Source organism: Lissotriton vulgaris, chromosome 8, assembly GCF_964263255.1.
Source record: "Lissotriton vulgaris chromosome 8, aLisVul1.2, whole genome shotgun sequence".
NCBI classification, from domain to species: domain Eukaryota; kingdom Metazoa; phylum Chordata; class Amphibia; order Caudata; family Salamandridae; genus Lissotriton; species Lissotriton vulgaris.
This window is the reverse complement of record NC_141696.1, coordinates 730,982,432-730,995,123: the sequence shown is the minus strand read 5'-3', so window position 1 is coordinate 730,995,123 and position 12,692 is coordinate 730,982,432. Positions and strand designations below refer to the sequence as shown.

The 12,692-nt window shown below is 44.0% G+C and overlaps 1 protein-coding gene across 1 annotated transcript in view; it reads left to right on the top strand.

Moving 5' to 3' along the window:
• The window catches only part of CFAP47 (cilia and flagella associated protein 47), a 2,734,468-nt gene that overhangs the window by 794,634 nt on the left and 1,927,142 nt on the right, over positions 1-12,692 (top strand). The window contains exon 40 of the mRNA XM_086934611.1: positions 4,401-4,487. Coding sequence (XP_086790737.1) covers positions 4,401-4,487 — 87 coding nt within the window. The remainder of the gene's footprint in view (positions 1-4,400; positions 4,488-12,692) is intronic.

The window sequence follows — 12,692 nt, the reverse complement described above, 5'->3', positions numbered from 1 at the left end:
TTGTGAGGCACCTCAAGGGGACCTTCCCAGAGACGTTCCTGGAGAACCGGACTAAACCAGCTATACTGTCTGCTCTTTCCAGTAGAGAGGGCACACCATGACCGGGACCCTCCTAGCGCACTGTTACTGCGAAGATCCTAAACTATAGGGACCTGGACTCAATCCTGCAGGAGGTGCATCACAGAAAGGCAAGCTCCTTCGAGAACCACATGATACACATGATTACACCAGAACGGTCGAAATACAGAGGTAGTCCTTTAGTGGAGCTAAGAAAAAACTTAAAGCCATGGGCCTCACTTACATGCTACTCTACCCTGTAAAACTAAAACTGCTGTACTGAGATCGCTCTACTTTCTTATCGTCCCCGGAAGATGCCTGGGGCTGCTTGGAGATCTGAGGTGCTGAATGAATTCTGGCCAGGACATCAGAGACTGTCATCTGAGGGGTTGGACATCGATTCCCATATCCACAATGAAAAGCAGGCGTAGGTGAGGATCCGCATCAGGGACAAAGGTGGTGGTCTGATGATATGGCACTTTAGTCCTGGAACAGCAATGACAGGAGAGAGAGGCAGCTAGGGCACTCATGGAGTCAGAGACTGCCAGGGACTGATGGAGGCTGTGGTCATGGGCTGGAGCACTCTAGGTCACAGTTGGGAGTCTGGGTGGATCAGGTGGCAGGCACAGGCTGGAGGAGCCCTGCACAATATGGTATTGTTAAGTTACGCACATGTCTCTCTCCCCTAGTTTCACAGAGAGAAGAACGTTGATGTTTGAAACTTGACTTTGGCCAGATAGCGAATAATACGCTGAGACTTGTGGCATGGACTGTGCTTGGCAAGGCCCAGAGGGGCTGCTTCCTTAACTGGGGCCATTGAAATGCCGTAGCCTAGTCCCTGTCTTCCCCTTATTCCCTCTCCTTACAGTGTCTTCTTTATATTTCCCTTAATTTTTCTTACCTTCCAGTTTCGGGGTGTGACTGCTGGGGTGGGATTGAGTGCGCCGATCCGTAGGGTTACCTCGGGGCTTGGACTTCAGGCTGGGCCACCTTCTGGCTCGTCTGGCCACGACATACCTCTTGGTTGATCTTGGACACAGTTAGACCCAGGGCAATCTCTGCTCACGTATTTCTGATAGTGGGTTAGATTACTGGAAGGGTGCTACATTACATGGGTGAGAAGACACTAGCTAGGTTCTAATATGTTTACCCAGGGTGGGTGTTGGGGAGGGGCAGTTGTGTTTTCAGTTTTTTAATACAAGTAGCGCACTGCGGCTCTGGTGTGGGTGGGATGTGGGAGGTGCCGATGCGAGGGGGTACTTACCTCACTTAGGCTTAGAAGGATGAGGCTATTCAGTTTTTGAATGTGAAAGGCCTGAACTGGTTTGTCAAGAGATCCAGGACTAACTCACTCATACCTTAGGAGAGTGGGGGCCCACATCGCACTGCTACGGGAAACACACCTGTTGGACAGCAAAGCCCAAAAACTGCAAAGGAGGTGGAGGGGGCAGCTCTTTTCATAGACATTCTTCTCCTGTGCCAGAGAAGTATCCATAAGGGTGGCACCAGGGGTCCTGTTTCAATTCTGCAGCTACACAGCGAATGTAGGAGGTGATCTGCCTGCTTAATGTATATGCTCCCAACAATAGTGAAGGCGACTTTTACAGGCAATTGGAGGCAGAATTAATACCTTATGTGGAAATGCCTATTGTGTGAGCAGAAAACTTTAATTGTGTCCTTGAGGGTAGGCTGGACAGACCACCCCCCAAATTTGGTACAAAGCCCTACATAGTGGTGGGATCACGCAATTCGATGGACAGATTGCAAATGATAGACATATTAAGGGACCTCCACCCCGCTATCGAAGAATACTCTTGTTGCATGCCAACTCATGGGGCTTATAGTCGCCTAGACTGTTTCATACTAATGAACGGTGGGTCTTTGAATGTTCAGGCAGTAAAATACCAGTTCATTATCAGCTATATGCAAATCAGTCTTGACCCTGTGCCTCATGGGACCAGTCCAGCCCGAACTACCAAGCCAGGTCTTCCCTGGACCGGAAACAACTAACCTGGGACCGGTTTCGGGGTAACACCCCTCATCAGCCAGGCAAGCTTGAATCCAATGGTAAAGTGAGCAAGGGACCCATGTCTGGGCATACCCTGCCATCTTCGGGCTAATAAAGCAAACAAAAGGAGATGATGGACGGAGCGCCAAAACTTTTCAGACACTCACCCCCAGTCACAGATCTGGGTTGAATCCATCATCGTTCTGGACTCCATGTTAACAGGCATAAGACATCACTATTCGAAGGAGGAGGCTAGTCTTCCTGAGGTTGGTTTGCTGTAGAAACACAACAGTTTTGTTACCTGGGGATGCAGGTGACACATGACACATGCCTACAATATGATCTTAATAGGGGGAAAGTTTTGAAGGGCCTAAAACCCCAAATAAAGTTCTAATATACACTGCCTCTAACTGTCATAGGGAGGGTAGCACTGCAAAAAATGGTACTCTTGCCCACAAGCCTCTACGCTATGCAAAACCCATTCTGCATACTACCAGCATCCCTCTTCAAAAGGCTGGATGCCTTATTGGTGTGGGCAGTCTGGAAGAATAAGGTCCGGCTGGTGACCCTAAAACTGGACATGGTGGAGGGAGGCCTGTGTCTAACGGAGACCTGGCGGGGATGTTCCAATACGCTGCCATGTGGTGCAATGGCAACCCCAACTGGGAAAAGCTACTGCTGAGGGCTCGGCCATCATAGAGGACCTCCCCAAATTGCTTCTGAGAGGCCATAGAAAAGCCAGCGGACACCTCCTTTTTAGTCTGACTGGTCTCACAGGTTTGAGAAAAGACAGCCACCCTTATCTTGCTGCAGGCTTCCTATGCAAAACCACATCCGTTTTAGTGGTTACTCCTATTCACACTCATACAGGACTTAATGGATGTTACACAATGGATGGAGGGCAGTTGTCAGAGAGAAGGAGATTTATACCTAAATGCTGCATGTATCACATTAGAGGAGGCGGGTATACCCTACGGCATAGGACCCGGGCAGTTTCTGCAATATGCCAGCATATCACACACAACCAGGGAACTGTGGATGACTTTCCCAGCCAAACCCGGAGAGTCAAATGTCCTGAGGGTGTTGCTGGACCCCAGGCCCAGCAAGGCCTCATCTCCAAGCTAAATAAAGCCCTAAGGGAAGATAGGCTTGTAGATTTGATGGCTGTGAGGGCGTCCTGGGATGGGGACCGGGAGGATTCCCTCTCAGGTGGGAAGTGGAAGCGTACATGGGACCTGGTGATGGAGGTAGCTAGTAATGCTAGATTCAAACTTTCCATTTTCTCTTACCTGCACAAGACTTATTTGACACCACATTGTTTGCATAGGGTGTATCCAACGCGCTCCTTTGGGTGCACGACATGCAGGGTCACACCCTGCAGACTTCACGCTTTGTTACGTGGACCTGTAGCAGAATAGGTTTGTTTTGGGAAGAAGTAGTGCAGGACATACAGAGAGTTACAAGTGTAGACGATGCTTTCACAGTGCAAAGCTGCCTGTTAGGTCCAGCCATGGCCCGTGCAGGTGAGAGTGGTGGGGCCGGGTGGGGGGAGATTTTGAAAGACAACGAGGGAAAATCGAATAAATAACAAATTTTCCATTGTCATCGTCTCTCGTAATCCCCACCACTCTTACCTGCATGGGCAGCGGCTGGTTAGGGCTGCCGCCACTCCCGAAAACTAGGACCAAGATGAGGTATAGGTTTGCTCAATTGGGATTGCTCTTAGCCAGGAGGTGCATCGGTATCCACTGGGCGAGCCTGGAGCCACCAGTGGAAAACAAATAGAGGGCCGACTTCCTGTAGTGAGCGGTGGTGTAGGATTGCCAACTTTGTAGAGTCTGCTCCGATCAGAATGCAGAATGAGACATAGAACTATGGGGTGACATGATAGGACTCCTGGGTCAAGTAGCGATGGGACAGGGAAGACCCAGCACCATGGCACAATGCGGGAGGCGACCAGCAGCAGGTAAGTTTAAATTGTTTTATTTAATTTGATTATTATTAAAGTTCCTCTTTCCTCTTCCTCCGCACCCCCCTCCTGTGCACCCTGCCCCCCACTTTTTGTATGTGGCGGCCGCCAGTGTAGAAATTTAAGAGTAACCTGTATTTCACAGATTCCACTCCCAATACAGTAGTATCTAAGCAGTGTCCCTGCAAAAAGAGGAAGAGCTCTGTATCAGGAAAGTTCTACAGCTGAAAAGAAAAAACTTTAAAATTAAAATTGCTAAAATGTTAATTGCCAACCTTGACCATATGTGCATTATACTTCTACTAACTTGGATAGATATTTTTTAGCCTTGCTTAGTTGTGAACTATTTCTCATTTTTCTTTTCAGGGTCTTTATGGTGGAATCTACAAATCCTTTAACTTTCCCTGGATGTTTGGAACACATCAGTGAAATAAAAGAAGATAAGCCACACAGGTATGCCTTCAAATTAGCTCTTATGCATCAATATGCAGCATAACCATGTGAAACTTCTTAAAGCTTTCCTCTGATGACTGAATTCTGTGGGACATTCCAGGGCAAGTTGAGATGTCCGTTAAGCAGCTTTTAAATAAACAATTTGCTGACAATGAGCAAGGGGAAGTGAGGGGATTGTAATAGTAAATCTGTACTCCAGGAGTACTGGAGTACAGTTTATGCTTTCTGATTAGCATTAGGGAGTCCGCTAGATGGCAAACATCGTTTACAATGATGTTTACACATCGCATGCCATTACAACTTAATCATTACAACAACCGCGTTGTTACAGCGCATGCCGTTACAACAGCTTGCTGTAGGTGGTAGAAGGTGTTGGATTTTAAATTATACCATTCCACCCATCCAGAGCCTCCCTACAGTAAGCCGTTATAACGGCATGTGTTGTAATGGCCTGCGATATAACAACGCAGTTGTTGTAATGACCGCGTTGTAATGGCATGTGTTCTAAACAATCGCGGTGTAACATGGCCTATTCCCGCTAGACAGAAAGCAAGCAGGTTACTTTTTTGCTTGAACCATAAAGCACAAGCATTGAGAACATAAATAGGTATGTCACTGGCTGCCAGTCTTTCGGATTTGTCTATGCTAGTTTCGTTATCTCATGTTTTTTCAAAACTTTGTTGAGAAAGCTGCTGGGCTGCCATCAAGCCAAAGAAAAATAAAGAATTGGCTAGAAAAAAAATGTTGGTCTCAAAAAGCACGTTTTCTTAGTAGTCTCTGGCACTTCAGGGAATTACTTTGTGTGTTGATGTCCTCCTGGTAAAATGGCAGAATGCCATCACTAGAGTGAAGTTAGCCAATGGCTGAAGTATGCTAACCCACTGCCCCATGCTGCATGCTTCAGTGCGGGAATGAAAAATTGGAATGGCATTGTAACTGATCAATGGATGAAGAGAGCTGGCTGAAAGCTCCTAAAAGTAAGTACCCGGCTCATGATAGGCAGAGAAGCGGATACTCCTAATTTGGTCTGTCTAGAAAACCCGCTAATTAACGAATGAGACGAGCTAAAAACGACACATGTCACATAGAGACCGTGAGCATGTTCATGATAGGCGGGGATACGGATGTTCCTTATATGGCCCGCTTTCTATTTCCGCTAATCAACGAATCAAACAACACCTGAATGCCTCATATATACCAGAGCCCTGATTGCTAACACATTTACAGCGGAGCAGCACAGGGTGGTAGAAGGAGGCCAATTTAGGCGGATTTCGTGAGTATATTACACACAAGAAACTCCCAGATACCCCGATTTAGCGTGGAGTCAAACAGTGAGTAAAAAGAGTAAAAACACTGAAACCAACTCTTTACCCTCACAGATTGTGGATCCACCTACCTACCTTGATGTTCTGGATATGCTCATGATGCAAAATACAACAGTGACTATGAGTATGTCTTACAGAACAAATACAAAAACTATAAATGTGTCTTCTATGTTGTGTGTCATGTGTGTCCCACTTTCTTTACAGGTTAATTTAACTGTTTGGGGCTCCAGGTGACTGCACCTGTCTGAGCCAGTCCTGTGTGGTAACCAAACTTATTTGAGTTTTTCTTTTTTTTCAGGGCATGCAATTGCATGAACCAATAATACCGCTGTAAGCACATTGTTAGCCTCTATGAGATTGTTTTCACTTTTCAGTAAAAAGATTTTAAAATAACACCTTTTTTATAGAAATATGTGAGTAGGGTTGGGAAGTTGTGCCCCGTCCTGAAGAAGGAACACCAGTTCCGAAACATGTCGACGCACACCAGAGGTAGTGTCCCTAATTAAGACAACTGACCTCGCCTTTTTTGCACATCTTTTTAATAGCACCAGCTAGGGGTCCTGAATAAAGTTTTTTTCACACCACCCACTAGCCAGGTACTTTTTAATTTTTCACTACACCCTTCACTCACATGTATCCCCTCACTTGCACTTAACACACACCACACATAGTCAACCTTGTCAACGCTCCCGCGTAGTCGCAGGTCGCAGCGTGCCGCATCCCTCTAGCGGGGTGCGAAGACCCCGATGATGAAGCATGACACCAAGGGGCCTGTTGGTGTGTGAGGGGTATTTTACACAACACTGAGTGTCCCCCATCTTTGCGGTGTACACTGGGAGTAGGATTCTTCTTGTTTAATTATCAGTGCCTGTGGAGTAGGAATCCTATCTCTTTACTCTACCTCCCCTCGTTGTTAATTTCGGTCATGTGTGTGAGATCAACAGGCTGCCTTTGTTTTTGTGAATTGATTTGCTGGTTGAGGTTAAGGATTGGTCTTATTGGTAAAGGAAATTGATGTTAGTTATCAGTGGATTGGAATATATGATTGATGCATGGTGGGAGATTTAAATCTGTTGACTTGTCGTTCATTATTACAGAGACATCTTTATTTGGATTATCAATCCTATGACCACTAGTAGAGAAACATCTTCCAATTTGTAATTTTGGTTGTATTTGAGTTGTAAGTCAATTGGGAATCTAATGATAAAGTACATCACAACGTCAAACTAAAGTATTTAAGTCCTAATTCTGACTACCCACAATTTTAGTAAGAAATAGAATGACTTACTTGAGGTACCATAGGTCTTAAATCAATTAAACTTTTCTCAGATTTAAAGTTGACAGGGAACCTCTTATGCTATCTGAAACACTACAGAAGACTACATTCCTCCTTTCATGAGACAAGGAAGTAGCACAGAAAATAGACCTGTAAAACAAAGTTAGCAGAAAGCAGATAATGAAATCAAACCATGCTATAGACAGTATGATAATTGAGAACTCCCTTCTACATCAGGGTTAAATTCCATCCAATAACTGAAGACATTATGGGTGTTGTAGAAAAAAAGTAGTAGTATATTGAATTTAGAGACACTACTAATTAAGAGGAATGCCACATCCGAGGCAGATTCCTATGCAAAATGAAACATCCATTATGGTAGCCAGAAAAAATACTTTTGTATAAAGTTAGAGGTGCAGCTTTCTTTTTCAGGGTATTCTAGTGTAATAATCAATTGGAAGAAACAAAACTTGTTGGAATTTCATTTCTTCGCTTCTGAGCTGTTCTTAAAGAACAGTCTTTTGTCTTCCTTACTTCAACATGTCATGGTGCTAATCCTTTTCTCTACAGAAACATGATCGGAAAAAGCAACCTATGAAAATATAGGTACTCTTTGAAACCTATTCCAAAAGCAACAAGAGGAAATGTAAAAGTGCTTGATATTCCCAATGGCCTGTCTCGCATATGTTTGTAACTGAGATATTCAGATCTTGAAGTGAAGTGGACACTAAGCACAACTTGTTTATTGTCTCAACTCAATCTTAAGGTCACCTATTTTCAAAGTTGTGTAAAACCTCCTCATTTCGGGTTCTGCAGTTTTATATTAGGCAGCTGCTTTTGCCAATTTTATAGAGTGTTGCTTGAATATGAATTTACATTGAAAAAACATAAGACAAGAGGCGTTTGGAAAAACAGAAACAATTTGTTTAATTAAACGCCACGGCTGGGAGCACAGTTACAGAAGCAGGTCTCAAAGTACAATCAATCTGAACAGGGTTTTATACATTTCTTTGGGTATCATAAAGTACTTCTGCCGATCCTTTTTTGGTAAATGTATGAGGGCCTTGTCTGTGTAGTTGTAAATAAGGTCCCTGATGACAAATGCAGGTGGACCGCAACCTTGCGTGGACACAATGAGGGCCAGTGGGTAACGTATCCAGATGTCCAGCGTGAGGGGCACGTGATCATTGCATGTACTGTGTGTGCTGTGTCCTGACTGTCTGTGTGTTCCTAACTTCATGTGGCATCTGACTTTATGGTGCTTTGGGAGTGCGTGCGCCCCTATGGACATGTGTAGTTTATTGGGGCCAATCACCCTTGACCATTGTGGTGTTGCTGCGCTTATCTGGGGAATGGACCTCAGTTTCCTGTTTGCGCGTTTGTCTGCTGGCTACGTGCCACCCCAACTGTAACCTGTCAATCAGTAACCAAAAGCATAGGTCACAGAGTCTGCCTGACCATGTATTTCTGAGTTGTGGATGAAGGGGGGATTCATGAAGGGTGAATTTGATAATAGTGATGCGATTTTGTTCTTATGTGGGAATGTATCATTATAAACATTGGCATCAATTTATCAATATTAACAAGAGTGCATGGAAGAGGTGATTGCAGACAACCCAAGACATTTTTGAATGCTTCCATATATGTCTATTGTAAGATATTGGTTTATTATTTGGGGTGGGAGACTACTCACCTCAAGGAACAATCACAACCCTTGTCAAGGTAAACCCTCAAAGTCACTAAATTATCCTGGGTTTAACATAGTGGTAACTATGGTACAGAGCAGGCAGGTTAAATTAGGGCAACGTGTAAAGGATTTATGCAGACCCAAAACAGTAAAATGCCAAAATGCAAAACAAAAAAACCTAAATCGAATTGGAAAATAGAGTAAACTGTAATAAACAAAATAACAACAATCCAATAGGTGGAACCATGGATTTATTAACGTTTTAAGTAGAAATAGCCCCAAAAAGTAGAAAGCGCTAATGATAATCAACGGTTGTGGTAGACCAAGACCTAGGCGTAGTTTGAGGCTAACTATGATGGAGTGCAGTTTGGGCACACCAACCAGGTACAGTGTGATCACATATGTTACCTTCTGACTTCGTCCTTTAAGTCCCAATCCACCACAGGAGTACACTGTTAAAGCCCCAGGACCTCACAGGAGGTACTTAGAGACTCACTGGAAAGCAGGCAGAGACCAGCAGCAAGATCCAAGGCTTGTCCATTTGGCACTGGCCAGTTGGGCAGTTGTAGGAAAAGGCCTCATGTAGCTTGTAGTCTCCCTGTAGCCACACAGGAGGCCAGCCAATCGACCCCTGAACCCCACTTCTTTGTCCTGGGTACAGGAGGGAGCAGCTAGTCCCTCAGGGCTCTTCACAGCTCACAGAAAGCAGGTCCAATCCTCTTTGGATCTTTCACAGGTACAGGAAGGGTTCTTAAGTAGATGCCTGTATTTGCCATATATATGTCTGGCATGACCTAGTGGGCGAAAATAATTCCTGGGCACACCCTAATCAATAGGGCAAAAGTTCCTGGGGCTAACCCTGTCCACTTTTGGCATTTTGAAGGTGGCAAAACGTTTCGTCTGCACTAAACTTGGGCATGGGAAGTGTACTATTGTTATTCTACTGTCCTCTCACATCGAACATCAAAATACAGTTTGAAACAGGCACTGTTCCCGCAATAAACACAGAGACATAAGTCTTGTTGACCTAAACTTCGATCAGGCCACTCCTGAAAAAAACCCAATTTGGACAGTGAAGTCCCTAGCAACTATAGACCTATAGCTAGGATCCCTTTCGCAGCAAAAGTACTGGAGAAATTGCTGAACAAACAGTTCTCACGGTACCTGTTGGACAACAATTGGCTTGACCATTCCCAATTCGGATTCCGCGAAGGGCACGGAACAGAGACAGCCCTCCTTACGGCTGCTGAAGAACTTAGAAGAATACTAGACAATGGGGAAAAGGCCGCCTTGGTGCTATTAGATCTCTCGGCGGCCTTCGACACGGTCAGCCACGAGATACTAATAAAACGCATTAGAGAAGCTAGAGCAAGCGACCACGCATGCAATCTCATCGCATCTTACCTAAAGGACAGAAAATTCACAGTGGAACTAGGAGAAGCAAAATCAGACTCCTTCAAGGTACCATGCGGTGTCCCACAGGGCTCTTCATTAAGCCCAACACTTTTTAACTTATACGTGGCCCCCCTTGCGGAAGTAATAAGGGAAAATGGCTTTACGCTAATTTCCTACACAAATCGTCATCTCCATAGGCAAAGACAATAAAGTAACAGCCAAAAAATTTCAACTATGCATGCTAAAAGTTAGTCAATGGATGCAACAAAATTGCCTCAAACTCAACGGAGAGAAGAGTGAGGTAATGATTCTGGGAGGTAATGCAGACATCTGGTCCTCAAACTGGTGGTCTCCTGAACTGGGAATAAGACCGGAACCCTCAGAGAAGGTTAAAAATTTAGGATTCATGATAGACACCAAATTAGCATACGAAGCCCAAGTAAACAAGCTAGCCTCGTCTTTTTGGCTGATATTAAAAATGATAAGAAAGATACTCCCATATCTGCCCCAAGACACACGTAAAGCGGTAGTGACAGCTCTTGCACTGTCTCGATTGGACTACGGAAACGCATTATATGCGGGAGCCAGAGTAAAAATCATGGAAAAAATGCAGCGACTCCAGAATGCAGCAGCACGACTAATACTGGAAATTCCAAAGTTTCAGCCCATTAGCCATAAATTAGAGTCACTCCATTGGCTACCAGTGGCCAAAAGAGTCAAGTTTAAATCACTATGCCTGACCTACAAGGCACTACAGGGCAAAGGACCTCACTTCCTGAAAACACACCTGAAACATTACGAACCTTCTAGGCTACTCAGATCTGGACAACAAAAACTGTTAGCGATACCCAAGTTTAAACGATCAAACTGGGGAGGAAGAAGTTTCCTTGTTCACGCAGCGCGGACATGGAATCTACTGCCACTAGATATAAAAAAACAGCCCAACATTGGAGATATTTAGAAAGAAAATCAAAACCTGGCTATTCGCTGCATAAACTGCGCTAACTTCAGACCTGCACAGGAAAATGGACAAATCATAGCGCCAAGACGCCTCCGGGCATTCGTGCGCTTTAGAAATTGATAAATCAAATCAAATCAAATTAAAGTGAGGATTTCCAGCAACTGGACATTGGATACACAAAAAATGTAATTGCATCCTGTTTCCCTTTTCAATACTTCAAGTGCGCCCCAGTGTAATTCTTTAAACCCAGGAGCCCTGTCGGGCCTGCATATTCTGTGAGGCTCAGAGGCGTCATATCTGCCCATTCAGGTCAGCCTACTGTTTGCTCTTGGGAGGCATTTCACAGCTATGCAACTGCTAATTACTGACTTCAAGAAGTTGCAGAGCAAATGCAAATTTAGCCTACAGGAACTCCCGGCAGGGGAAGATAATTTCCTAAAAGTTACTTTTTCTTAACATTTAATGCAAATATGTCTCCACCATTGAACTGGATTGTTAATAACTATTAAAAATTGTTTTTTATCTATCTTTCTAGCTAGTCCCATTCCCGAGATACATTATTAGGATGTTCTTCTGTTCTCTAGTTTTCTACATAGAACATCTAGGCCTGCTACAGTGAAAAATAGGTTTTGGGGATTGATTAGTTGTAAGGAAAGGTTTTATTTTAATCATCAGTCCTACTTATAAATACCATCACCCTGCCTTGTGGACTACACTGGTAGGCCTGAAGCCATGTTTGCAATGCCACTGTGGTGGTTGGCACAGTAGGTGCTGCAGTACACTACTGGTATTTAACTTCTAGGCCCTTGGTTCACTTTATACCATATACCAAGGCTGTATAGGCAAATTGATATGCCAATTAGGTCTATACCAACTTGTCTATGTTTAAAGGGGGAGAACAGTCACTTTACTTATGGTTAGCAGGAGTAAAGTCCAAAGAGTTCTACACCCAATAAAAGAAGAAAAATCTGGAGTGACCCCAGAGAAGGCAGATGTCCTGAAACTACCAATTTTCATATAAAGCAGCAATCTCTGCAAGCTTGCTGAACATGTATCCATTAGAGTTGTCACTGAATATGAAGGTCTCAGCTCTAACTTTAACTTTATATAGCAAGTTTTTGTATTATACTTGACTTAATTTGTCTACAGTTACAGATTCACAGCCATTTAAAAGATTTTGAGAATTGTATTTGAAGGCTATTCCTTTACTTATGGCACTGTCTCCACCACTTGGGCCTCATGAGCTGCTTTTCAAGTAAGTCATTGAGTTTTATGCTGCTCGTAGAAAAAACACCTTGGAAGGGTTCTTTCTGTTTGACTTCTAATAATATGCTCCTTGCAGATACATGTATCTAGGTGATAAGTGTGTAGAGGCATAGCTTCATCATATGTTCTGTATCATACATCTGTAGCTTAAGGTTCTAAAAGTAATTCCTTTCATTAGTAAAGCTATCATGAGCTCAGTGTCTACACTCTGGAGTTTGCCATGAATTTCAGGTGCCCTCATGTCGGATCCTGAAGGTAAAAGGGAACACTCTGTTGTACTTCCAAATAAACGGCA